This window comes from Ambystoma mexicanum, chromosome 1p, assembly GCF_040938575.1.
Source record: "Ambystoma mexicanum isolate Mex_15411 chromosome 1p, UKY_AmexF1_1, whole genome shotgun sequence".
NCBI classification, from domain to species: Eukaryota; Metazoa; Chordata; class Amphibia; order Caudata; family Ambystomatidae; genus Ambystoma; species Ambystoma mexicanum.
The window spans coordinates 837,746,862-837,771,628 of NC_090921.1; the positions used below are offsets into that span (position 1 = coordinate 837,746,862).

The following is a 24,767-nucleotide window of genomic DNA, read 5'->3' on the forward strand; positions in this document are numbered from 1 at the left end:
ATCTCCGATCAGTAACTTTGTACATTGCTTCTGGGTAGGTAAGATTTGTCTCTTACAACCAAGAAGAGGGGCCTTTGATTTGTGTTCCTCGCCTTATGGATGAGCGGGCTAGCCCTGGCGTTTTCTGCCTCGTGCACCTCTCTCAACACATTCCCTGCCTCAGGCTGTAGAACATTTTAAATGCTCACACTTCCTTTTTTGAAGTACATTATTGGGCCCTTAATGCCTCTCTGTGATCTTTGCCACTCCCCACACTCAGCATGGGACACGCAGGTCCTCACCAAACCCTCCAAACCCCCATCCCAGTTTGATGTGCTGCCAGGCAAGGGGGAGCCAGAACAAAGGGCTTGTACTTCACGCGCATCTGCACTGCTGGGTTCTTTTCTTTAAGATAGGGCCAGAGCTCCGGGTGCTACGTTGTCTCACTGCGTCCTACTAATTCTCACCATGCACTGGTAATTTTTAGTTTGTGACCCGCTGGGTCTGTTAGAATGGTCACTCTGAACTACCAAGTTAGGGAGATGCTAGTTCATAGCCCCGAATCCCCAATCAATATTGACATAGTTGACTAAATCCCACTAGAATCTCTGAAACGTGTCCGTCGCGTTTGGGCACCGGCAAGAGCAAGATGTTTCTACAAAACTTCTAAGGTGCCTGTGGGCCTACAACCAAATCTTCCAGAAGAACGATCCCGCTTGGCCCTGGTCCCTTGATGAAAGACTAAAGTTTCACCCAATCAGCACTCTTGCTCCTTTCCTTCATTTTGCCAAGGGACAGACCCTTCCATCTGCTATAGCAAATTGGTTAAGGAAATAATAATTGCCACACCCCTCTCAGACTCACACACTCCTATGTCAACGCAATACACAAAAAAGCACCCCAATTTATGAGTCACTACTTCCCGGTCCCTTCTAATCCTAGGGATCCTGACACTATACTAGTTTTATTATTGGGTTGTGTCCAATGCCATAAAGTGTAACACATTTTCTACATTCTCTGCATTCTCTGTTTCCCTACGTCATCAGCGAAAACTGCAGAATTGCCTGAATTAACTCTGGGCGGTCTAAGGTGCACGAATTCTGATGCCTGTTACTATCATTTGGTTGCACCTCTGCATCAAACACCCACACCAGATTCTGGACATTTCCATCAATACGACAACAAAACTAAATCCACCAACTAAACCCCAAGCCCACCGTCTCTCACATGGTGCACAGGCAAGAGAGAGGCAACACCACGACACCATAGAAATACTCACAAAAATAATTAATCGGTGACTCCATTCACGTGGGTCAGCATAGAAATATTAAAAAAATTGTATTTAACATTTAAAAAGAGGTAAACATGGTCCCCCATGGAAGAGGGCACTGGGCGACATATTTTGGTCCTGCATAGAGCTTTGTCAAGACTTAATAAGACATGTCAAATTGCATCTACCACCTGGCACCTTGTATAGAGAAAGGTTATGCAATATACTAGCTCCTGGCAGACGGCTTAGAGTAATATGTAATGATTGTATATGTGCAACATTAATTTTGATTTCTTTTTTTCTGTCACTCTAAATTCTCATAGTATCCAATATATAACCCTCATATAACATTTCCTTAATTTATAGAGATACTGCGTCTGAATGAAATTCCTTACTAGAGCAAATGCTTGCAACAGGCTCGCCCAAAAAATAGGTTTATTGTGTATCTGGCGTAGAGTATCTTCTCCATATTCTTTCGACAGATCTCAGGTTTGTTTTTTTGTCTCTTGATTTTTTGGAGTAGCATTTCACATTGATTCTTCTTGATCGATGACCTTGGTTGGGGGAGGGGTATCTTAAGGAGGATAGTGTATAGCTCACTCTTTAGTGCTTCCAACTGATCGGGAACACTTCCTCTAGCATATTCCCTAAAGTTTCCTTGTCTAACACTTGTGTGCAGGCGCGTTATAAATGACATATCATAACATGTTTTGCTTCCTGGCGGGGAAGGTAGCCGTCACTAAGATGTTCTTCTAAGCGTTATCTTAGGAGAGACTATTGAAGAAAATCACTGGGTGGTCTGCGGGGGTTAAGGAGAACAATTTGCTAAGCAATGCAACCCAGTCATTGTAGCACATTATCAACATCATGGGTGGGGCCAAGGGAGCCTGAAGGAAAAAGATATTTTTTCTAGCCTGTTTGGGGCCATTCCTAGATCCTGGGAAAATGCAGAGAACCTAAGGTGGAAAGAAGACCAAAGCCTCTGGGGCGAGGTGTTAAGCCTGAAAGGTGACCCTCTACTCGTGGGTAGGAATAACTTCAGCCCGAAAAGTACCCTAAAAAGGGGAGAAATTCCTGCTTAATTTTGTATATGCCTTAAAGCAAGGACAATCATACCTACTTGCTGGTTTAAGCTTGCTAAAGGGGGCAAAAGGCTTCACTTAGCTACCCTCAATTCTCACTCTTCTGTCAAACACTCCTCTGACATCTGTCTCCTCCTTGAAAACCTTGACATACTTGCTCTCACTGACACTTGGTTCAAGGCCAGCTCTGTCACTGCTTTTGACACTCTTCTCACTGAAGGCTACAAGATCCTGTCCAATCCCAGAGCCACCTAGTCAGGGAGCACAGTGGCCCTCATCTTCCCTGAGTGGGTTCCGGCCACCATCATTCCGACTCAATCCACTGCTCCTTTGAATGCCTTGTCTGTAGGCTGTCTGTCTCTCCTTCCCTCTCCCTCACTCTCACCACTATCTACAGGCCCCCCAGACCTATTCCCTTCTTACTCTCAGAATGGGCGGACCTCTCCTCTTCTCTCTGGCCTCCTCCTCCATACTTCTTTTCCTTGGGGATTTCAACATCCATCTTGACTCCCCTGATTTGCCAACTGGACATTTTCAGGACCTCTGTGACTCTCTTTCCCTCACAAGTCTTCCTTCTGGCCCAACTCATTCTGCCAGCCACACCATGGGTGCGCTCATCTCTACAGACATCCCCCTCTCCAACCCTCTAATTACTCCTCTTTCCTGGGTTGACCACTCTAACCTCTCTACCCACCTTGAGCTCCCTGGCGCCCTGACAACACCTTTGCTCGAACTGCCAGTCTCCTTCTCCGTCATTCAACCAATGAGGCGAATGTCAGTCTGTGTGTTTACCGCCACGTACATCCCCACGACCTCTGACTCTCCTTCCGACTCTGCACTAGCCAACCTCCATCTCTCCATCTCCAACACTCTGGACATCCTTGCCCCTGTCATGAGCATCCGCATGAAGCCTGCCTTCAAATGCAACTCTTGGTATGACTCTTACTTGGCAGCTTTGAAACACAAGTGCAAAGCTGCTGAGCAGAAGTGGCAGGCCTCAAGTACATCCTCTGACAAACTGGCCTGCCACCTGCTCCAAAGGCAATATCGTTTCAACATACGCTCCAAGAAAAGGGTTCATGTCCAAGCCGGCATCACTGGGGCCAACAACAATATGGCTGAACTTTTCAAAATCTGTAAGGGATTTGCCAATCCTACCGCAATCGCCTCCTCTCCTCTTCCCCCCCCGACCCGTTGCACTGCATTGGCCACTCACTTTACACCAAAATTTAGGACATCTTGTCCTCACTGACATCGTCTCCACTCTCTCCCCCCTCCTCTCTTGCCTCCCTTTGCCCCTCTCTTCACCCCAATAATGTCCTCCTTCTCTCCCATTGCACCTGATGAGGTCTCTAGAGTGGTCCGCTCTATGAAAGTCTCCTCCAAAGCAGTGTCCACCTGCTCTTCCAGAACTATCAAGGACATCTCCTCTCTTTTCCCCCCACCCACGCTGACCTCTGTAATCACTTCTTCGCCACTGGCTCTTTCCTCAACCACTCACTCTCTTGTGCACCTCTTCCTAAAAAAGCCATCTGCAGACCCCTCATGCCCGGCTAACTATCACCTTATCTCTAGCACCCTTTCTTCGGCAAACTCATGGAGAAGCTGGTCATCTCCCAACTGACCAGCCACACTGAATTGGCTGACTGCCTCCATGACACCAATATAGCTTCAAAGCATCCAGATGCACAGAAACTGCTCTCCTGAATACCTGTGAATTCCTGTTCTCAAACCTAGACCCAAACTCCCCCTGTGTTCTGATCCTCCCTGATCTTTCTTCTGCCTTTGATTCTGTCAATCATGCAATCCTCATAAATCCTCTACGTGATACCATTGGCGGCACGGACTGGGCACTGGTGTGGTTGACCTCCTTCCTTTCAAATCAACCCTCCCAAGTACAGTGGGGCCCTTTCCTCTCCTTCCACTCTCTCTCTACCTGTGGCAACCCTCAGGGTTCTATCCTATCGCCATCGCTCTTCAACATCTGCCTTGCCCCTTTGGCCCACATGATCTCCACCTTCTCTGCTCACTTCCAGTGCTATGCTGATGACACACAGTTCTACTTTAAGCTTGCTTACTCTACCTCCACTCCATACTCTCCCATGCCTGACTACCTGACAACCATTGAGACGTGGTGCTCTACTGATGATCTGTGCCTTAATGCCAGTAAGACAGAGATCCTTCTCATTGGGATGCCTGCTCCCTGCTTTCACCCCCTACTCTCTGGCCACCCTCCTTGGGCCCCCTCACCGTCTTGTGAGGCAAAAAACCTTGGGTCCTCTTTGACTCCTCATTCTCCTTCTCTCCTTCTCTCAGCACTCTACCTTAGCATCAACACTGTGGAACTCACAGCCTCCCCACATTCGACACAACCAGGACTACATGGCCTTCCATAAAGCATTGAAAACCTGGCTTTTCCCTAATCCATGAAAGGGACCACCTGTGGCCGCGAAACACTCCACCAATGGCCATATTTCAGTTAGAATCAGCTAGAACAGCATTATCTCAAAGTAGGAACAGTCGGGCAATGAAAGCCGGATAATAAGGCATCATCACAGAAAAGTAGGAACAGTAGGGGCACGGAAGCCGGCTCAAGAGACCAGCAGGCTCTTGGCTAAGCAGCTGCAGGCTCTCCGCAATCCGGCTAGACTACAATGGCTTAGTAGCACACCTTGCGCCAACAAGTTTGGCCATGCCCCCCGCCCCAGTGCTCCAGATCCCATTGCCCACAATCTCCAAACCTAAGACTTGACTTCACGATAATCGTATGCCATGACCAGGCAAGGTCTCTGCCACCACGACCAGATATGCCCCCTCTCTAAGACCAGGCGATGTCTGTCTGTACATATCAACCTGGAAACTAGAGGTCAATAGCACCCATAACTGAACGTAATCAGTATCTTCCCATAAGGAAGCACAGCACTATCACTCCAGGAGATGCCAACCACTGTCAAAGCCACCATTGCAGGCCCCACTGTCACCCAACAACGTTAGGCCATGTTTCCTGTTAACACTGTGTCAAGCTCTACCTATCTGGCAATCAACACACAAAGCCACGGCTGCAGAGCCTCATAGCACTTATGTTTCTAACATTACGGTTGGGTCATATCATGTCACCTATTGGGTACTCAAGGCAGTATATGCTCAAGTCAGGCAACCTTGGCCTAACTAGGAATTAGGCCAAGAACTCCCACACCTGAGGTGCTACAGCAACTATGCTTGGCTGGACTCTCATGAGAAACATGCAGTAACCACAAACATGTCAGCAATTGACCCAGCCACCCAGCATAAACTATGACCAAGGACACGGAAAATGGGCCCTTTTACGCCTACAACAGAGCTTCTGGAAAAAGGACTGTCCAACCGGGCAAACACAACATACTCCGAACCAGCCGAAGAATCTGTCTCGGAAATCAACTACCGCACCCATCAGGACCGACAGAGCCAGCTCATTGCGTTCCGAAAAGTAACCAGGACAGGGACCTCCTACCATTAAGCACAGACACTCGCTCCTAACAATATGCTCATGCTCCACTTTACACTAACAAACAATAGAACGCAGCTACACCCCTCAATCAATTTCGGCCTAGCTGCACACATACCTACATTACTTCATGAGCACCCCAACACTCTGTTAGAACGCAGTTATATCCCACAAAATAAATCGGCCTAACTGCACACATAATCTCTTGCACAGGCCTCGCGGCAGCCAGAATGCAGCCTCGGAGGCCAATTACCTTGCTGCACAAATTTCACTGATCTCTCACAACCACTGCGCCAAACCTAGCATTAGAATGTGTCCACCTCCGCGCAAACCACCCTGGCTGCACACATACTGAGTGCACCAAGCACTATATGCTACCATACTCTCTCCACTGACCTGGACTACGGTCCCCAAGAGCGTTCAACCCACAGCGCTTTGAGATGCTAACAATGGTATATAAGGCGCCATACAATTGTACAATAACATAACATAAAGAAGTTGCCAAGAAGTCCAACTTTCAGCTCCACCTCCCCAGAGGCATTCTTCCTTTCCTCACCATCCACCAGAGGCTCAATGTCTTCATAGCTCTGGTTTTCATTAGGCTGGACTACTGTAGCAGGTTCACCCCCCCCCTTCCAGGGTACTAAAACAAAATGTTTGAACTTCACTCTTTGTGTGTTGACTGTTCTGCTGTTCCCCACCATAAGAAAACACCAGATTAGAAACACTGGTTAGAAAATCTTGAGCGGGTCGGTTGGTGATGTCGCCAATCCACACGTTGAGAGCTCCCATAGGATTAGTTCATGGGCTTAAGTCTACATTCATTTCTATCCTCCAATCTAACAGCAACTGATGGTATCCAAGTGGCTGATAGCCTGTAATCAGGGCGATGGGCGAATTGGTATTGACAAGACATTTGGCAGCCACCACGAATGTGGATGACAGACAGCAATTAAAGGTACTGTATTTGCTGTGTTTTTCAGTGAGGTGACGAAGGCCATACCTGTCCCAGGTTTGGATTCTCTGTTCTCACAGGGATTTTGTATGCTGTAGGATGACTGCTTCTAGTGAAGTGGCAAACTTCTCTGTCGGTCGCTGCTACTTGGCCGAGATTATGGTTTTCCACAAGGTGGTGGATGTTTTGGGTATTTTTCATTGGCAGTTGCTCAATGACGAGGCCAAGAGTTCAGGTGTTAGGTTTGGAGGGGCGCTTGAACTGGGAGTGGAGGAAGATACTGTAGGGTCTAATGACCCTTCTCTTCCTAGAAGGTGTTGGTTTCTAGGAAGACTGTGGACAGTGGTGGGTAGCAATTTGGTATTCGCATACTGGCTATGTTTGGGCAAGGCTTTCACTGGAGTGCTTTGCATAGCAGTTGTGTGTTGGAGGTTTAATAGTGCTGGTCTGCTGCTTTGCCTGGTTTCTGTTGTTCTGCTGTGGGGGAGCTGAGGGCTCTCCCATGTGGAAGGCTGACACAGCTCTATGTTGTGGAAATGTCTTCCAAACCAGCTAAATTATTGTTCAGGCTAATGTGTTTAGTGAAGTATGAATCTATGGTTCTTTATCGTAAACATGGGTTGTTTGCCTGGAATTTGACGTGCTGTTCCCTTTGTCGTATATGTTAATGTTTAATGTAGGTGCATTGAGTTAACACTCTTAAAAGGATTGCAGACAATAAAGCTAGTGACATGGCATCAGGGAATTTATATATGCAAACTAAAGACAAATCTAAACAAAGATAATAAGCCATCTCGCCCTGTGAAGTATTAGGCAGGTGAAGTCATATTATTCTCTCGAAATCTGAAATGAAAACACAATATAAAAAGCATTTAACTCCAGTTTGGCATTGATAACTCGTTTTTCTATGGAGGTTCATGTCGAAGTCACCCTCTTCTAGGCACAACAGGTGTTATCATGCACAAGAGAATCAGGGACTTCATTTCACCAAAAGGCCAGGGCTAGCGGAAGTGACATCACACAACCCTTGACCTCTTAGGACATCACAGGAACTTATGTAATTTGACCCCACCCTAGGTGACATCATGGGACGTGATGGAGCACGACCTTTCACCCCGTGACAAAACAGGAATTGGCATCACATAGCATTGTTCCTAAGTACACTACGGAAAATATGGTTACGATATCCCTGTAATGTGATATAGATTTCATACAAGAATAGCGGAGCGCAGGGACAGCAGCGTACTCTGGGCACTTGTTTGCTCATACATGCAAACAAGCATCCCGAACAGCATGTCAGGGAGATAGGAAAGATAGACACATTAAAACAAAGCATTAATTGTGGCACAATGAAATCAAGGGCCAGTTTATGTGCTATGGTCAAACATTTCTACACTGTACACAAGCTTTTAGACGCAAGGAATTTGTCAAATGACCGAGGAAACCGAGATGGAATGTCGTGTGATGATCGTAACAGAGACAATGGCAGAAAAAACATGCTATAACTGCAACTCGCAAAAAGCAAAATACATAGTCCGAAATGGATGCTTATTCTAATTTAAATGCTTTTTGGACTTTATTGTCTGCATTGTGAATTTGAGGTGTTTAAGAATAGAGGGCTGGCTAGGCTCCAGTAAGCAATGATAGTGAATGGGCTGAAACCTAATAAACTATGATGCTCACAAAATCTCCACAGTTATTTTCAGGATCTTAGGAACTTGGATACTGTTCCTTCTGGACAGAGGAACAGTTCACGAGCTTAGATCTTTCTAATGTGAAGTCTCTTAAATTAATTCACCCATGATTTGACAGAAATAGAGTTTCCCTGAAGAGCCGACTATGGATTACTCGGTGCTGATGAGTGGGTGCAGGGAAGAATAATTTCAGAGGACAGAGTGTCATTGATGATAAAATGCTACTCTCCTGACTGAAGCAATAGTGTTTCTAATTGGGGAGTGTGCCTTGATGAACGGCTAGAAAAACGCAACATAATGATGTCCAAATGTATAGCAAACAAGCAGGATCCTGGTAAGCAGATAACTATGGGCTCACTTTCACAAGAAGTATAAAGCAGGAAGTTCATGAAGTGCCAGAATACTGTTGTGCACTGTGCAGGGTTCATTCTGTGGGAGTACTGCCATTAGCACCCAGGGCAGTGGGTGCAGCAAATCAGGTTCTGTGGATCCTGGGCTGAAACCTATAATCTCAGGCGCGTTCCACAAAACAGCTGGCTGCCTCCTCTGCCCCCACAGCACCATCTTCCTTCCCCCTCTTTCACTTCCTCACGTTTTTTTTGTTTCTTTTCCTATTTCCCAACCCACCGCCTCTTGCTTTTCCCGGCCGCCATGGTAATGGAAGAGGGGCTCCGTATGGAGCCCTGCCTTCCATTACCATGGCGGCCATGTTAGCAAAGGATTTTCATTCTTTGAATGGGACGTGTGCAGCATCCTGTTCAATGAATGAAAATCCTTTTTTTCTTTAACACCCCGGGTTAACAAATTGGTAACCTGGGGTACTAATGGCATCCTTGCCAACCCACCCAATTGAGGCAGGAGACTCTGGACTTTTCAATGAAAAATATTGCTATTTTTTACGTTCTCCTGCCTAAAACACTTCTAGCCCCAATGCTTTCCCATGGGAACATTTCTGTCTCCCTCCCAGGTGCGTCAGAATGTTGACATGTATGTATGGCATGTATGTAATGGCGTTATCACCGGAGGATAATATCCCGGTGCCCTCATAATAGGCCATTGCGAAGGTTGCCGGGTCGTTAGCCCCCCATTCCACCCCTTGGAACGGGGTCATCATGCCATATAAACACGTGACACCCAGTCATGAACACTGGAACTTTTCCCAGGCAACTCCACGGACATCATCAGTTTCAGGTTTCTGGCATGGCAGCTGTTAGACCTCAAAACACAGGGAAAGCAGGGTTGGGCCAGACTCTTGGACCTTGAAATGAGGAAAGGTAGTTATAGAACGTGAAATGTCCAGTGCCTCAACATTCTAAACATGTGTTGTTTCTTTGTTTCATATTAGCTATTGGAGCAGTGATGGGTTTGTTCGATGAGACAAACCAGCATTAGTAATTAAGACATTTTAACCTCCACATGGTTTCTTTGGAGCGCAGGATTTTAGGATCGCTCCAGCCACCGTTCAGTGTCACAGATGTGAGGCCCTGGCCTCCGCCACCACTCACCTGTGACAAGCTCCATGATGATATAGATGGGCTGCTTCCAGGCGCACACGCCGATCAGCTTCACAATGTTGGGATGATCGTACTGTCGCAGAATCCTGAAGCAGGGAAGAGAAGGACAAGAACATGGTTGGAAAACCTGTATCCCTTTCGACCACATTAATCTCCCATGCATCCCCAAAGACGCTGGCATGGAATAGCCTTCCACTTCTAGATACTCTACAATCCACAGATGGCATTTGTAACTGCTGGTCAGGGGGATGAAGGGAAGGATCCTGGATATCCAGGAAAGAAAAAAGAAAATTGGATCCCTACCACGAGAGCACAGAGTGGATGAGGAAATAAAAATAAACTAGAGCAAGGGACTTTCGTGCGTGTGCACGCGAGGGTCCTTTTACTCTGAAAAGGACCAAAAAAACACTGCTGGTGTGTGCGGCACAATGGTAAAAACCCTTCAACAGGGTCCAGGGGTTCAGGCGCTCCGCTCTTGCGCCCTGTCACCACTGCAGCCTGGGATTTATTGCTGGCACAGTGGAGCGCTTGTTAACTTTGCTGCTCTGCATATACTGAAATACTGGTGCTCCCCATAGTTGGGGAGTGCCCAATGTGTTTTTAGCCCTCCTGGGGCTTGAGTTAGATAAAGGGCCACCCCGGATTATCAGGTTGCCCACTGAGACCTGTGTCACACCTGGCAGACGTGGCCCAAGGTTGGCGGGGCGGTATTTCCCCATTTCACCATGGCCCTTCCCCATTCCCATTTTCGCCCCATAGGGCTCAATGGGACTGGGGAAGGCGCTAAGTACGGTACCGCAAATTGCGGTACCGTAATTAGCACCGAGGTCCCTTTGCGGCACCCTACTTTAACGGCTGGTAAAACCAGCCATTAAGGTCGGGTCCCGCCAAATGACCTCGTAATCAGGCGTTAAGGGTTTAACGGCGCCGACACCTTTTACGGCGCCGTTAAACCCTTAACGCCAGGGTCGTAATGACCCCTCCTGTGTTTGAATGAACCGGTGTTATGAACAAAACACGATACCGCGGATACGGTTGCGATCACTTTTTGACAGTTCGGTCTACTAAATAAACGCTTATCCGTGACATGAAATGCAACCGGGGCAAAAACACACTTAGCACCTGAGATACCCAGAGGGAGTTGGAGGTAAGAATCACAGGCAATATTTAGGTTAGGCAGACAGTATTGAGAAACACTCAGAAACAGGAGTTCAAAAGTCAAAGGGTCGGAGCCAGGTTTAGGTGACACCGGAGGCCTGTGCTGAAGCTCACACCGTTAGACAGTTCACGATTCAGTGTAGCCAAAAAGTACTTGGATATTGTCAATGTTCGGAAGAAAATGTTATAAGAAGGAGGGAAGATAAGGACGAGCCTTGGGGATGAAGAAACCGGATTCACCTAGTTTCTTCGAGTAGAACACAGTACCTTATTCCCACGATGCAGCTGGTGCCCTGGCAGTTGTTCCTGTTGGTTTCCCGCAGACCCACGATTCCTGGAGCTTCATTGTGAAGGAGGACATCTGAAGGGGGTCTGCACCACACAGGGATGAAGCCAGCAGTAGCGACAACGCAAAGGTGTGCTCCTTAAAAACAGGAGAGGCTCAGCAGGTGGCTATCCGGATCACTACAGCAGTGTGCAGTGATTTCGACCACGGCGGAGATCTCTGGCTGAAGAAGATGAGCTGGTTATCCCCACCAGGCTCAAGGGAAGACGACTCCGGACTGGATCTTCTCTTAGTCGTGGAAGGGAAGATAGCTCAGGACTGCAGCAGGGCTTCACCGGGATGGGGTAGTTGCAGAAGCCGTCATTCTCTCCACTTCTCTTCGGTTCCTTGTAGTTCCAGAGGCGACTCTGACTTCTAGCCCAAGAGACCTGCCTTTTATGCGCAAAAACCCCCATTCACACAGCCTGGCTGTCAATCACGCAGCAGGGGGGTTGTCCAGCCGGACAACCACCTCAACCAATCATGGCAAAGTGCGACATGGGTTTCCTAGGATAACCTGTGCAGGGGGTGACTACACCCCTTCTCCACATTCAGTCTACCTAGACACCCAGGTGCCAAGAGGAGGGCTTCTCTGCAGAAGACCGCCAAAACATGGTGAACAAAGAAGGCAAACATAGTTTGCCACGCAAAGTAAAAACCAAGAAGGACATTAACAAAAAGAAATGGCGAATAAACCCAACCGGAGCCAAAAGAAAGATGATTTGGTCAAGCGGGTTTATGTTCGAGGCTAATATAATAGCCAAGAACAGTACCACGTTTATCTGATATAATCGCGGTAGAAAATTTAGGGTAGATACCACTGCCACCAGCCAAGTCTAAATGTTAAAAGAGCAAAACAATGCTCAGGGAGGTACAGACAGAAAAGGGGTACAGATTAGCCCTTTCCAGTACTCCATTTAAGATGGGGTGTACTGGGTCTGTGGTAAAAATGACTACGTAAAGTAAATGGCAACTTAACCTTTCTCTGGGAGACAGTAGTCAGCCCCAGCAAAATGGAGTCAGAGGGAAGTCTAAAAGACAACACTGGGTTACTACACTAAAGGTGCTGTGTAACCCATACAAGAACAGGGGCACTTGGAGTGGTGTGCTCCAGTGCCCAAGATCACACAATGAGTAACAATACATAGGCCAAAACACATGTAAGAGTGGGAAAAGATGTACACTCTTACCAGGTGGAAAAAATAAACTCCAGAAATCCAGCAAAGCTGCTGGGGGACTCACTAGGTGAGGGAAATTAGCCCTAGAAGGAGAATTCTCCCTAACACCCCCTCCCGCCCCCAACACTGCAATTGAGCGCTGGGCTGCCTCCTTCCAAGCAGCCCAGCCCAAGTAAGACTTTGGGGCTGCATCCATCCTTGCTGCCTGCTGCTTGCTGCTGTCATCTGGCACACAAGATAAAACCAGGTAATGTCGGTGCACAACTATTGGTACAAATATGATTTATATTGATTTTGGAAATGCACAAACAAATGTGTCTTTGAAGGTTTTTAGGTGCGGGGGAGGAACTGTGATCCTGGCACAGAATCAACACAAAATACAAAATGAAGAAGATCCAATGCTAGGACCTTCTCGTCTCCTGCACACTTTCATAAACTGTAAAGACAGTCAATACTTAGGGTCATATGTACATACTATCTGAATAACTCAATTCAAACAAAAGGAGATTTCTAATACCAACAAGATTTGCAGGGTTTTAATTACAATACATATAATAAATACAAACACACACAATGTGATACAAAATAAAGGTCTGCTCGGATAGATTATCCCCGAACTATTCAGTGGACAGGTTTTGGGGTTGGGGGGGACTTTTTCTTTAGAACAGACTGATGATGTCATTGTCTGTTGTCGGGAATTGGTGGGAAAAAATTGGTTCCATTAAATATTAGTGCTTAATTGGATAGGGAAGCCTTTTCTTGCAAATAGTACTGGTTTTGGGACATTCAGGAAGAAATAGGTTGTGGGGCAGGGGTGATGAGGGAGTACAAGAAGGTGAAAAAGAGGATGAGGAAATGTTGTTGCATCCTAGGACGTTTAAACATTAGGAAGATTTTAGCAGTAATTAGGAGGTGCATTAAACATATAGGTTTGCATCCAAGAGAATGTATTACTCAAGCATTTTGCATTGGGGCGATCAAAGGGGGTGGCCCACTTGGAACTGAGTGAAGGACAGCTGATGGGACTGGAAGAATGAAGATCAGATGGTGATTATATTAGGCCAAGATTTGGTCAGCAGATCTGTTTTGTTAATTGAGTCTTTCTTTTCAAGAGAAGCATGAGAAGGAAAAAAGTTGCAGCTCTGCAGTCAGTCTGCTGTATAGTGCTGGAGTGGCCATGGGAAGAGATGATACGGCAAACAGGTATATTTACATTTTGGCGAGGTGGAGGGCATTTGGTCTGAGAGAGTAATATTACAGTGAGGGGGACTTTTGCCAATGGCTTTTGAACTGGCGAGGGAAAGAGGTTTAGACTTGACAAGAGCATTAAGAGTGATTTGAGGTCTCTGAGGGAGAGGTGGCTGGATACAGCACTGGCATGGACATTGTTGCTGCTCAGGAGAGTGGTGAAGGGTGTTAGAAAACTAGAAATCTATTAACCCAGCCTGGAAAGAAGCAAATGTTATGTACGCCTTACATCCCGCAAGCGCAGTGACGTAAGGTGCATCCAAATAAAGCACCCGCCCTGCCGGAAGGCAGGTCAGTTCCGGGTACAACCCACACCACACGTGTTGTGCCTTTGTTCAGCTCCTCAGCCTGACCCCCATGCAGGCCCTGGCTCGCTCTCCCTTTGCCGGTGCACCGGCAAGGCGAGACTTAACACTGGCGACGAGGATGGGATGAAGTGAACACCAGCTTCCTATGCTATAACTCGCCCCACAAGCCCTCGGCAAGGGCACATTTTTGGAGATCCACGGAGCACAGATAAAGAAACCAGTTGAGGTAGATGGGAACCTTTGGCTTGCCGGCTCCTCAATTTTCAAGCCAGGTGACGCAAGAAGTACTATTGCACCGCCTGCTAAAAAGAAGAGGAGCTGCTTGGTGCCTCAGTACCCCATTGACACAAAGGTGATGAAGGTGAGGAGAGACCCATTGGCCACACACATCGACCGTGGTAACTCCAGCACCGGAACAACATGGCGACTGACCTTTCCACACCCAGGCCTAGTACGCTGTCAAGAATTGCAGCGTCGTTGACACCTACAGCACCATTCCCTCAACCTCATGGTGGGACCACAGCTGTGATGGGGCCGTTTGACCCCTACACCGACCCATCGTCAGTGTGCCCCCGCTGTATGCTGTGGATCCAGATGTTTGAGATGGCGATGGAGTCACACCTTCTGCTTAACGGTCCTGCGCATCTTCAACACATGCTGGTCATCGGCGATGGTGCAGACATCTGCCAACTGCCCAAAGATGCTCTTGCAGCACATTTCAGGCCACAGCTGAGCCCTTACTACGAAACCTTCATCTCTGCACCACGATTCAGATGGAGGAGGAAACACTCAACACATACCACACAAGACTCAGGAAATGTGCACTCTCGTGTGAATTCAACAACGTCGAGAAGGAGATAAGGTGCCAGATCATCAACAGTATGCACTCTCGATAACAGCGCAGAATGGTGTTGCGTGAGAAAGGCATTCCCCTAGCCAGGATTCTCGAATATGGGCATCAAAGAGAGCTGTCGCACGCGAGGGCAGCACAGATGGGCACCACATTGCAGAAGCTTCATCTGATGCCGACGACAGCGGCAATAGCTCAAATCGCCAACCGCCAAACACTGAGGGAGGAATTCAACGAGACAAACAATTCACCACGGTGGCAACCAAGGATCCCAGGGCCTACCGATCACGGATGGTGCAGAGGTACACGTCACGGAAGAAGAAACTGCCCAGCACAAGGAACCACGTGCAGAGCATGTGGCCGGAAGGACCACTACGCACGTGTCTGCAGATCATCAGGGCAATCACAACACCCCCAACCCTAACCACAACAAGACAAAGGCCTCCCCCGGAAGAAAAAGCAAGCTAACACCCGCCGCGTAGAAACTGCTAACTCGTCAACCGACGAATCTGGTGATGACGATGGTGACCCAGCGAAAGATGCGGGAAGTGGACAGACGAGAAGGAGAAGGAAAGTCTACTTGCTCTCGGCACTTGAACACAGAGACATGGAGTCGACGAAGAGACAGAGAACACTCAAATGCTTAGTGTCCATACAGGGCCAGGAGACGCAAATGACCATCGACACTGGAGCATCAGTAAATGTAATGCCGGCAAAAATTTTCCAAATTCTGCGTCCCCGTCCTGGCCTCAAACCAACTGACAAACTATTATTTGCCTATGGATGCAAGACCCCACTAACAGTGGAAGGACGCTTCAGAACAACACTAAGCAGGGGTGATCGAGTCCTTCAGTCAAAGATATATGTTGTTAATGCAGGAATAGAATGCCTACTCAGTGGGGATGCAGCGGAAGATTTGGGATTAATCTGTTTCATCTGCGATGTCACAGACTCAACGGATATCTCCAGCATCCTGGGGAAGTACCTGGGCATCCTTAAGGGCATCGGATGCTTAAAAGGAAAACTCATAAAGCTCTACATTGACCAGACAGTACAGCCAAGGGCAGTACGCCACATAAGGACCCCATTCCATATGAGGGACCTGGTTGAAAAGGAACTGCGAGAACTTAAAAAAGCAGGAATTATCAAAGAGGTCACAGGGCCGACGCCTTGGGTGACAAAGAAGCCGAAGCAGCCAGGGAAAGTAAGAATCTGCATCGACATGCGCCTTCCAAATGAGGCAATCAAAAGATAATGGCACATCACCCCCACGCTGGATGAAATCATTACGGACCTTAGAGGGTCGAAAGTGTTTCCGAAAATTGACCTAAACGCTGGGTACCATCAGCTAAAACTACATCACTACCTTCTCCACGCACCTGGGCCTACGCCGATACAAGAGACTGAGTTTCGGCATCTCCTCAGCGGCAGAGGTTTTTCAGCAGGCTATTCAGGAGGTAATACAGGGCACCCCAGGAGTGCTGAATGTCAGGGATGACATCCTCATCCACGCCAGCGACAGGCATGAACACATGCGTCTCCTCGAGATGGTGCTCAGCAGGTTAGAGACCACAGGTTTGACCATCCACCAGGAAAAGTGCGAGTTCCTGAAAGAGAAAGAGGAAATTACATTCTTCGGGTACGTGTTCAACAGCGTGGGAGTGTCAGCTGACCCACAAAAAGTGGCGGACATAAAGGCCTCCCCGCAACAACACTCACAGAGATACGCAGCTTTTTGGGAATGGCGACATACTGCGGGAGGTTCATCCCCAACCTGGCAACGATGTCCGAACCACTCAGGGAACTCACCAGATCGAACACCAAATGGGACTGGAGCCCCGACTGCCAGGATGCGTTTGAGCGGATCAAAACATCCCTCTCAGCCGAGACAACAATGGCATACTATGACCCAACACTAACAACAGAACTGTATGTCGACGCCAGCCCTGTCGGCCTCGGGCCCTCCTCGTTCAAGTATCTCAAACAGGGGAAACGAAGCCCATCGCCTACGCATCCGTGCCCTCACACCAATGGAACAAAGGTGCTCGCACATCGAGAAGGAGGCCATAGCAGTGGTGTGGGGATGCTGCCACTTCCACATCTACCTCTATGGATGAAAGTTCAGGGCTTACACAGATCACAAGCCTCTCATCCCGATATTCACTGGGTCATCGTCACATCCCCCCGGCCAGAATAGCGAAGTGGTTAATCCACCTGCAACAATATGAGTTTGAGTTGGCTTACCAAGCGGGCACGGACAACCGAGCGGACTTCCTATCCAGGCAACCGAGGGCAGCCACCCTAGGAGAAGAGAGTGAGGCAGAGGAAACAGAAGAGCACATATGCCAGATCATCCACACTATGACGCCCAACGCAGTCAGCATCGATGACATTGTTGAATCCACCCACACTGACCCCTGTTGCAACCTGATCAAGAACACCATGATGTCGGGCGAGTGGCAATCTTTCCTCCGCAATGTACACAACTGCATGCCGGCGGCCAGAGACTTCCTCACGGGTATGTTCCCAATACGACAGGATATGTTGGTCACCAGCGAAGGGTTAATCCTGAGAGGGGCCTGCATCGTGATCCCCAGCTGTCTGCAGGACAGAATCGTGGCGCTGGCACACAAAGGCCATCAAGGAATGGTCAGGACAAAAGCCAGGATCCGACACTGAGTGTGGTTCCCGCACATTGACACCAAGGTGGAGCAACTCATAGCAGCCTGCCTCCCTTGCCAGATAACAGGATCACTGCCAAACCCTGAACCCATACAGTCGGCAGAGCGTGGGTCGTCAAGATGGGACGCGATCAGCATAGTTTTTTGCACGGTTCAGGAAGGGTCATATCTACTAGTGGCCATCGATGACCATTCAAGATACCCGGAGGTGGAGATTGTATCCTCGACAGCAGCAGAAATTGTGATACCGGCACTCGGGAAGATGGTTTGCCACCCATGGCCTGCCACAATGCATCAAGTGACAACGGACTGCCATTCCACGGTACGGAGCTCAAGAAATACCTGGATGATCTGCACATCCAATACCACCACATCGCACAGAGGTGGTTACAAACAAACAGTGACCTGGAGAGGTCAATCCGGACCATCAACAAGGTGCAACGAATATCCAGAGCCCATTCCAGCCCCCATAACAGCGCCATGGCTACCTCCAAACTCATAATGACCCCTTGTGAGTGGTAAAATGACATTGTGGGGAGTGCGGCACTGTGCTGGACTAGAGTGCACAGAAGAGTTGAGCTATTTGTTGACATAGTTACGTGTGTTGTGTGTTATTGTGTTTTGTTGGTAAAAAGGAGGAATGTTATGTACGCCTTACGTCCTGCAAGCGCAGTGATTTAAGGTGCATCCAAATAAAGTGCCCGCCCTGCTGGAAGTTCCGGGCACAACCCACATCACGCGTGTTGTGCCTTTGTTCAGCTCCTCAGCCCGGCCCCCATGCAGGCCCTGACTGGCTCTCCCTTCCGCCGGCGCACCGGCAAGGCGAGACTTAACAGCAAAGACCAAAAGGACGTACAACCAAGTTTGTCAGGTTGTACCGTAAGGATAGAGTGCATCCACTTTTGCTGGATGAAAAAATACATATACACAAACTGATGTTGTAGGAAATGATGTTAAAAAGGGCTGTTTTGTTTGAAAGTGTTGATTTTGTTATAAAGTTATTAGAAAGTACTTGTGGGGGGACATTTTTGGTGGTGGAAATATTGCCAGGTGGGAGGTGTTTCAATAGGCTAAAGTTTACAGTTAACAATTTAAGTTTTCAAACGTATAGGGTAAGAACAGTCGGGCCTGTCGCTGAAGACAAGATGGCATGCGTGAATCACGAGTTGGCTGTGAGGTCAGGTTAAAAAGAAAGTTGTCCGTAGGTTAATATGGGGGCTTGATACCCCTGAGGTACAAAGTGTTTGGGATTGTGAGTGGCTTTGAGGTTAGGGCGAGGGGCCGTTTTGATATGAGGGTGAGTTTTGAAAAGAAAGTCTTTTAAAACACATACAACCATGATTTATACCTAGTGTTTTGCGAATGTGGAGCTCTTTTCTGCTCTGAGCAGGTTTTGCAAAATTCCAGCCTTGTTGATTATTGATACCATAAGGTCAGAGAACACATCTGCTAGGCAGAGCTGTCTTCTTTGTGGAGCAGGAAGATCATTCCAGATGTACTGACCAAGCCACATCTGGTTCTACGGGTTTTGCAGTTTGGTCGTGCACTTTTGGTCGTTATGATTTCGGCCAATTCTTTTCTGTTATGGGTGCCCGCTACAATTCCTCACTCCCTACCCCATGCCCCACCCCTCCTACTCCTTTACCCCTGCATACACATACATACGCATGTTCATGCTGCGTTCTCCCTGTTCTGTCATCACTTCTCCCTGAGTGGGGGTCCCCATCCATGGGTTCCTCCGGCTGAGAACCACCCCTAGGGGGGCTCTCGGGGAGTGGCCTCACCTCCCTGGCCCCAGGGGAAAGGTCCCCATCCTGAGGGGAAGAGACCAAACCGAGGGATTCGTCACATATGCCACATACAGCGAGTACCAAGGAAAACAAGGATACCAAATACTACAGACAAAAAACAAGATGCAAGTCACCCCCATCACTTGCAACAACATTGGCAATTGTAACATAACCTCACCTAAACATGCATAGCCCAATAACACCCTGTTAAAAACAAAATGAATGATTGTCGAGACACGCTAAGGCTTAAGATCAAATCACACTAAGAGTGTTTAACTAAGAGTGTTCAACTGCAGGAGCCAGTAGAAAGACAACCGCATTCCACGACCAACCTACCCTGATAAGCTACCCACCAATCAAGCACCCAAAAGTCAGCAGCACACCAACTCCCGCATTCTGGATGCTGCATAGGAGTGACAAAACTACAGAAAAAGGCTTTCCTCACTTTTCACTTAATATGCGTCATTTGGATGAGTGCTCAAGGAGTTCACAATCTGTGGAGGAACCTTGCGGGTACTCCTCATGCTGCTATGTGGGTTACATGACTTTAATCCCATGTGCCAGATTGATTTTAGTGGATCGTGTCAGTTTTTCAGGTGAAAGAAAAAAGCAGGTGCAAGCCATTGAAATCAGTGCGGCAATAGCCACCTGCACTTTTGTTATGGTGGCCACCCGTGCAGATCTCCACTGCATGCGTGCGTGCACATCAGAGATCAGTGTTGACTTGCTTCATGTGTGCAGCGGAAGGCCTGGAAACTTGGGTGGATCCTGGGTTCCTGTGCATTCCCCGATCTGATGCCCAAGACACTGTGCTACCTGCGGCTGAGACGCTCACTATTTTAGGAGGCCAATGCTATGCTGCAAAACAAGGTGAAGCATCTCTGCACTGGCATGCAAAAAAGTGCAAAAAGGAGGAGGCTCGAAAGCAAGCCTTCTCCCGATACATCCCCACACTCTGGGACGATGTACGAGATCAGGTTTATTCAACCCCCCCTGCCCTTCGGGAAGGAACAGGAGACCCTGATCTTGAAGGAACACTACACTCACTATTGTGAGAGGCTGCAGCTCCCAACAGCCCCCTCCCTTCTACACTCCTCCCTCTCTTTTACTATGTTCCTTATTCTGCACTGTACAGTGCACAGACTCGCCCTGGCTCTATGCGCAGTGTTGGAGATGTTATCTCCGGTAGGGGAATCTCCACTGCAAGATATTTGACCTGAAATCCTACCTTGTATGTTCTTCTTATCCTACCAAAGTCATTGCATGCCAATGTACTAAATGGACCACCAAGCCTGCACAGAAGATTTTAGGAAGAGTTCTCAATTCTAATTAAAAATGTCATAACAGGGACAGACAGGCTTCGAACCATGGATGACTTTAAAGCAGGGACACGTTCTGATGAGCAACCCTTGGCATTGACGCTCAAGAGCATCTAAAGCACTAGACGTAAATCACATGCCACTCCAAAGAGCATTTACTGCATTGTGTCCTCACTAGACCTCCCACTGTCAGAAACGCCAACAATGTCCCGGACTGAGCTGAGTGACTCGTACCTCACCCAGTTTGAAATCAATCTCCAAAAAATAACTCTGCTCATCAGACGCGCCCATCCCATGCACATGAAACAGCTGCATGACATAGCAGCCTAACTAGAGACAGGTGTACTTGCTCATGACATACTGATCGTCTTCGAAACTTAGGTCACCCATCTAGCTTTGAAGACAAAATAAACAGCCACTTCGCAGTCATAGAATTATAATTATTATGATAAGTTTTTTTTATAACGCGCTTAGCACCGAAGAGTTTTCTAAGCGCGGAACCGGGATTCGAACCTGTGTTGCTCTGCGCCGTCTTGCTTCTAAGAATGCAGAAAGCGGGGCGAACTCTCAACAGCACCAAAAGGGAAACACTGCTAGTAGCACAGGAAGGACAACATCATAATGGGGGCCCTATTTTCCGAAGCCGAAAGATGGAACCATAGGATTACTTTTCGACTCTGACCTCAGCATGGAAAATCAAATAAATCAAGCCGATGAGGGTGGATGAAATGTAAACATATGACGGCAGTGAGTGCAGTCTTTCAGCAACAATTGATTATGCCATATGTCCTACCCCTGTTTATCTGTGAAGCTGACTGTCTGACTACAACACACATGGAATGACATTGAGCAGTGCTAGAGGGCCTGGAAGGTCGCAGGCAGCTGTGATTCTCAGAATACTGAGCTGGCTGACCACTATGCCAAAGATCAAGTGTGGGTACAACATCCCACGAGAGGACGCGCTCGACTACCTGTCCAAATAGAGTCACCCCCGCCAAACTACCTATCCAAATAGAGTCACCCCAGCCAGACTAATTGTCTGAATAGAGTCACCCCCACCCGACTACCTGTCCAAATAGAGTCACCCCCGCCACCCCAACTACCTGTCCAAATAGTCACCCCCGCCCAACTACCTGTCCAAATAGAGACACCCCCGCCCGACTACCTGTCCAAATAGAGTCACCCCAACCCAACTATCTGTCCAAATAGTTACCCTTGCCCGACTGACTACCTGTCCAAATAGAGACACCGCCGCCCGACTGCCTATCCAAAAAGAGTAACCCCAGCCCGACTACCTGTCCAAATAGAGTCACTCCAGCCCGACTAACTGTCCAAATAGAGACACCCCCGCCCGACTATCTGTCCCAATAGAGTCACCCCAGCCGGACTAATTGTCCAAATAGAGTCACCCCCACCCGACTACCTGTCCAAATAGAGTCACCTTCGCCCGCCCAACTACCTGTCCAAATAGTCACCCCCACCCAACTACCTGTCCAAAAAGAGACACCCCCGCCCGACTATCTTTCCAAATAGAGACACCCCCGCCTGCCCGCCTGACTACCTGTCCAAATAGAGACACCCCACCCTACTACCTGTCCAAATAGAGACACCCCCACCCGACTACCCATCCAAATAGAGACACCCCTGCCAGACAACCCTTCCAAATAGAGATACCACCGCCCGACTACCTGTCCAAATAGTCACCCCCGCCCAACTACCTGTCGAAATAGAGACACCCCCACCCACCCGACTGCCTGTCCAAATAGAGTCACCCCCGCCCAACTACCTGTCCAAATAGTCACCCCTGCCGGACGACCCGTCCAAACAGAGTCACCCCCACCCGACTAGGTGTCCAAATAGAGTCACCCCCGCCCGACTACCTGTCCAAATAGAGACACCCCCGCCCGCCCCGACTACCTGTCCAAAAAGAGTCACCCCCGCCTGACTACCTGTCCAAATAGAGTCACACCCGCCCAACTACCTGTCCAAATAGTTACCCCAGCCCGACTGAATACCTGTCCAAATAGAGACACTGCTGCCCGACTGCCTATCCAAAAAGAGTCACCCCAGTCGACTACCTGTCCAAATAGAGTCACCCCAGCCGGACTAATTGTCCAAATAGAGTCACCCCCACCCGACTACCTGTCCAAATAGAGTCACCCTCGCCCGCCCAACTACCTGTCCAAATAGTCACCCCCACCCAACTACCTGTCAAATAGAGACACCCCCGCCCGACTACCTGTCCAAATAGAGACACCATTGCCTGACTACCTGTCCAAATAGAGACACCCCCGCCCGACTATCTGTCCAAATAGAGTCACCCCAGCTGGACTAATTGTCCAAATCCAGTCACTCCACCGACTACCTGTCCAAATAGAGTCACCCTCGCCCGCCCAACTACCTGTCCAAATAGTCACCCCCACCCAACTACCTGTCCAAATAGAGTCACCCCAGCCGGACTAATTGTCCAAATAGAGTCTCCCCTACCGACTACCTGTCCAAATAGAGTCACCCTCGCCTGCCCAACTGTCAGGTTTCCTTCCCTTATTTGTCAAGGTTCCTTCCCTTATTCAAGTTTCCTTTTCATTATTTCTCTTTATTTATCCTTTTCAGATTAGCTTTGTGTGGGTGGGAAGTTTTCCATTATAGTTGGTTTGGCCTTAACTTGCTGATTCAGAATCCTGGTTCTGACCCAAGGCAAGATCACAGTGACAGCTCTGATTGGTTAGAAGACAATGCTGAACAACAATGAACATTCTAAACTGTCACTCTGTGCCTTTCATCATCAAAACCCCATCTGAGAGGACGTGTTTAGTGGCTGCTCCTGCTTTAGTCTTAGGCCTGGTGGATTTTATCCTTCAGACATTAGCAGTTGAGCGGCTACTTTCTTGGGGGTTACAGGAGAAGTCATCAGCTGGCAGGAATTCGTTTTTGAAGACAGGAAAAGCAGGAAATCTTTATGAATTCGCTCAGGAGATAAGTGACTTTATTTTTACTGTAACTCTGTTCATCATAATAACATTCTCCTAGAAAATTCGTGAAAAGTTGTGTTTCTACTAAAACTATTGAACTCCCGGAGTGCGCGTGTGTTTCCAGTGCGTTGTTCCATAGCGCAAGAATTTGACTGTCGCGTGCGAATTCAAGTGCGCGTGTGCTTTCTAGCGTGGGTGTTCCGAGCGCGAGTAGATGTTGGTCTCGTGCAATTTTAAATGCGCGTGTATTTCATAGCGCGGGTGATCCTTAGCGCGAGAAACTATACGCCGCGTGAGAACTAAAGAGCGCGTGCGATTTCATAGCGCGGGTGATCCTTAGCGCGAGAAACTATACACCGCGTGAGAACTAAAGAGCGCGTGTGATTTCTAGCACGGGTGTTCAGAGCGCGAGAATCTGTTTGTCGCGTGCGATGTAAGTGCGCGTGTATTTCCAGCGCGAGTGATTTTGCGCGTGAGAATCAATTCGCCGCGTTTGAACTCAAGAGCGCGGGTGTTTTTATTTCGCGTGTTTCGCAGGAGAACATTATTGCGCGTGTGGATTATTGCGCGTGTGGATTTTTTGCGCGTGTGGATTATTTTGATCGCGCGTCTTCATTCGTTTGCGCGTGTTCTTCAACCAGGAAGATTTCTATGTGAAGTTCATCGTTAATCTGAATGGAAATAACCTGCATGTGCATTTAGCACGTGTTTTTTCTTCAAGGATTAAAAAACTCAATACAATTATAAATAGTTTGAAAAGTTTGAAAGAACAATAAAGAATATTTTAAAGACAAGCTAACTGAACATTCAGAGCATTTTGGAAAAAAGACTATGAACTAAGAATTCCAGTTTTGCCTAAAGTAAGAAGTTGCTGAGAATTTCAAGTGTCTCAAGTAAGAGAGATTTTCAGCTTCTTTATCAGCTTCTCTAAGAAATTTCAAGAGAAGAACCAGGTATGAT

General features: G+C 48.1%; 1 protein-coding gene across 1 annotated transcript in view; it reads right to left on the reverse strand.

The window, feature by feature from the left end:
- LOC138566224 (tyrosine-protein kinase Fer-like) overlaps positions 1 to 24,767 on the reverse strand; it is a 436,248-nt gene that overhangs the window by 198,422 nt on the left and 213,059 nt on the right. Inside the window, exon 6 of the mRNA XM_069643327.1 lies at positions 9,970 to 10,064. Coding sequence (XP_069499428.1) covers positions 9,970 to 10,064 — 95 coding nt within the window. The remainder of the gene's footprint in view (positions 1 to 9,969; positions 10,065 to 24,767) is intronic.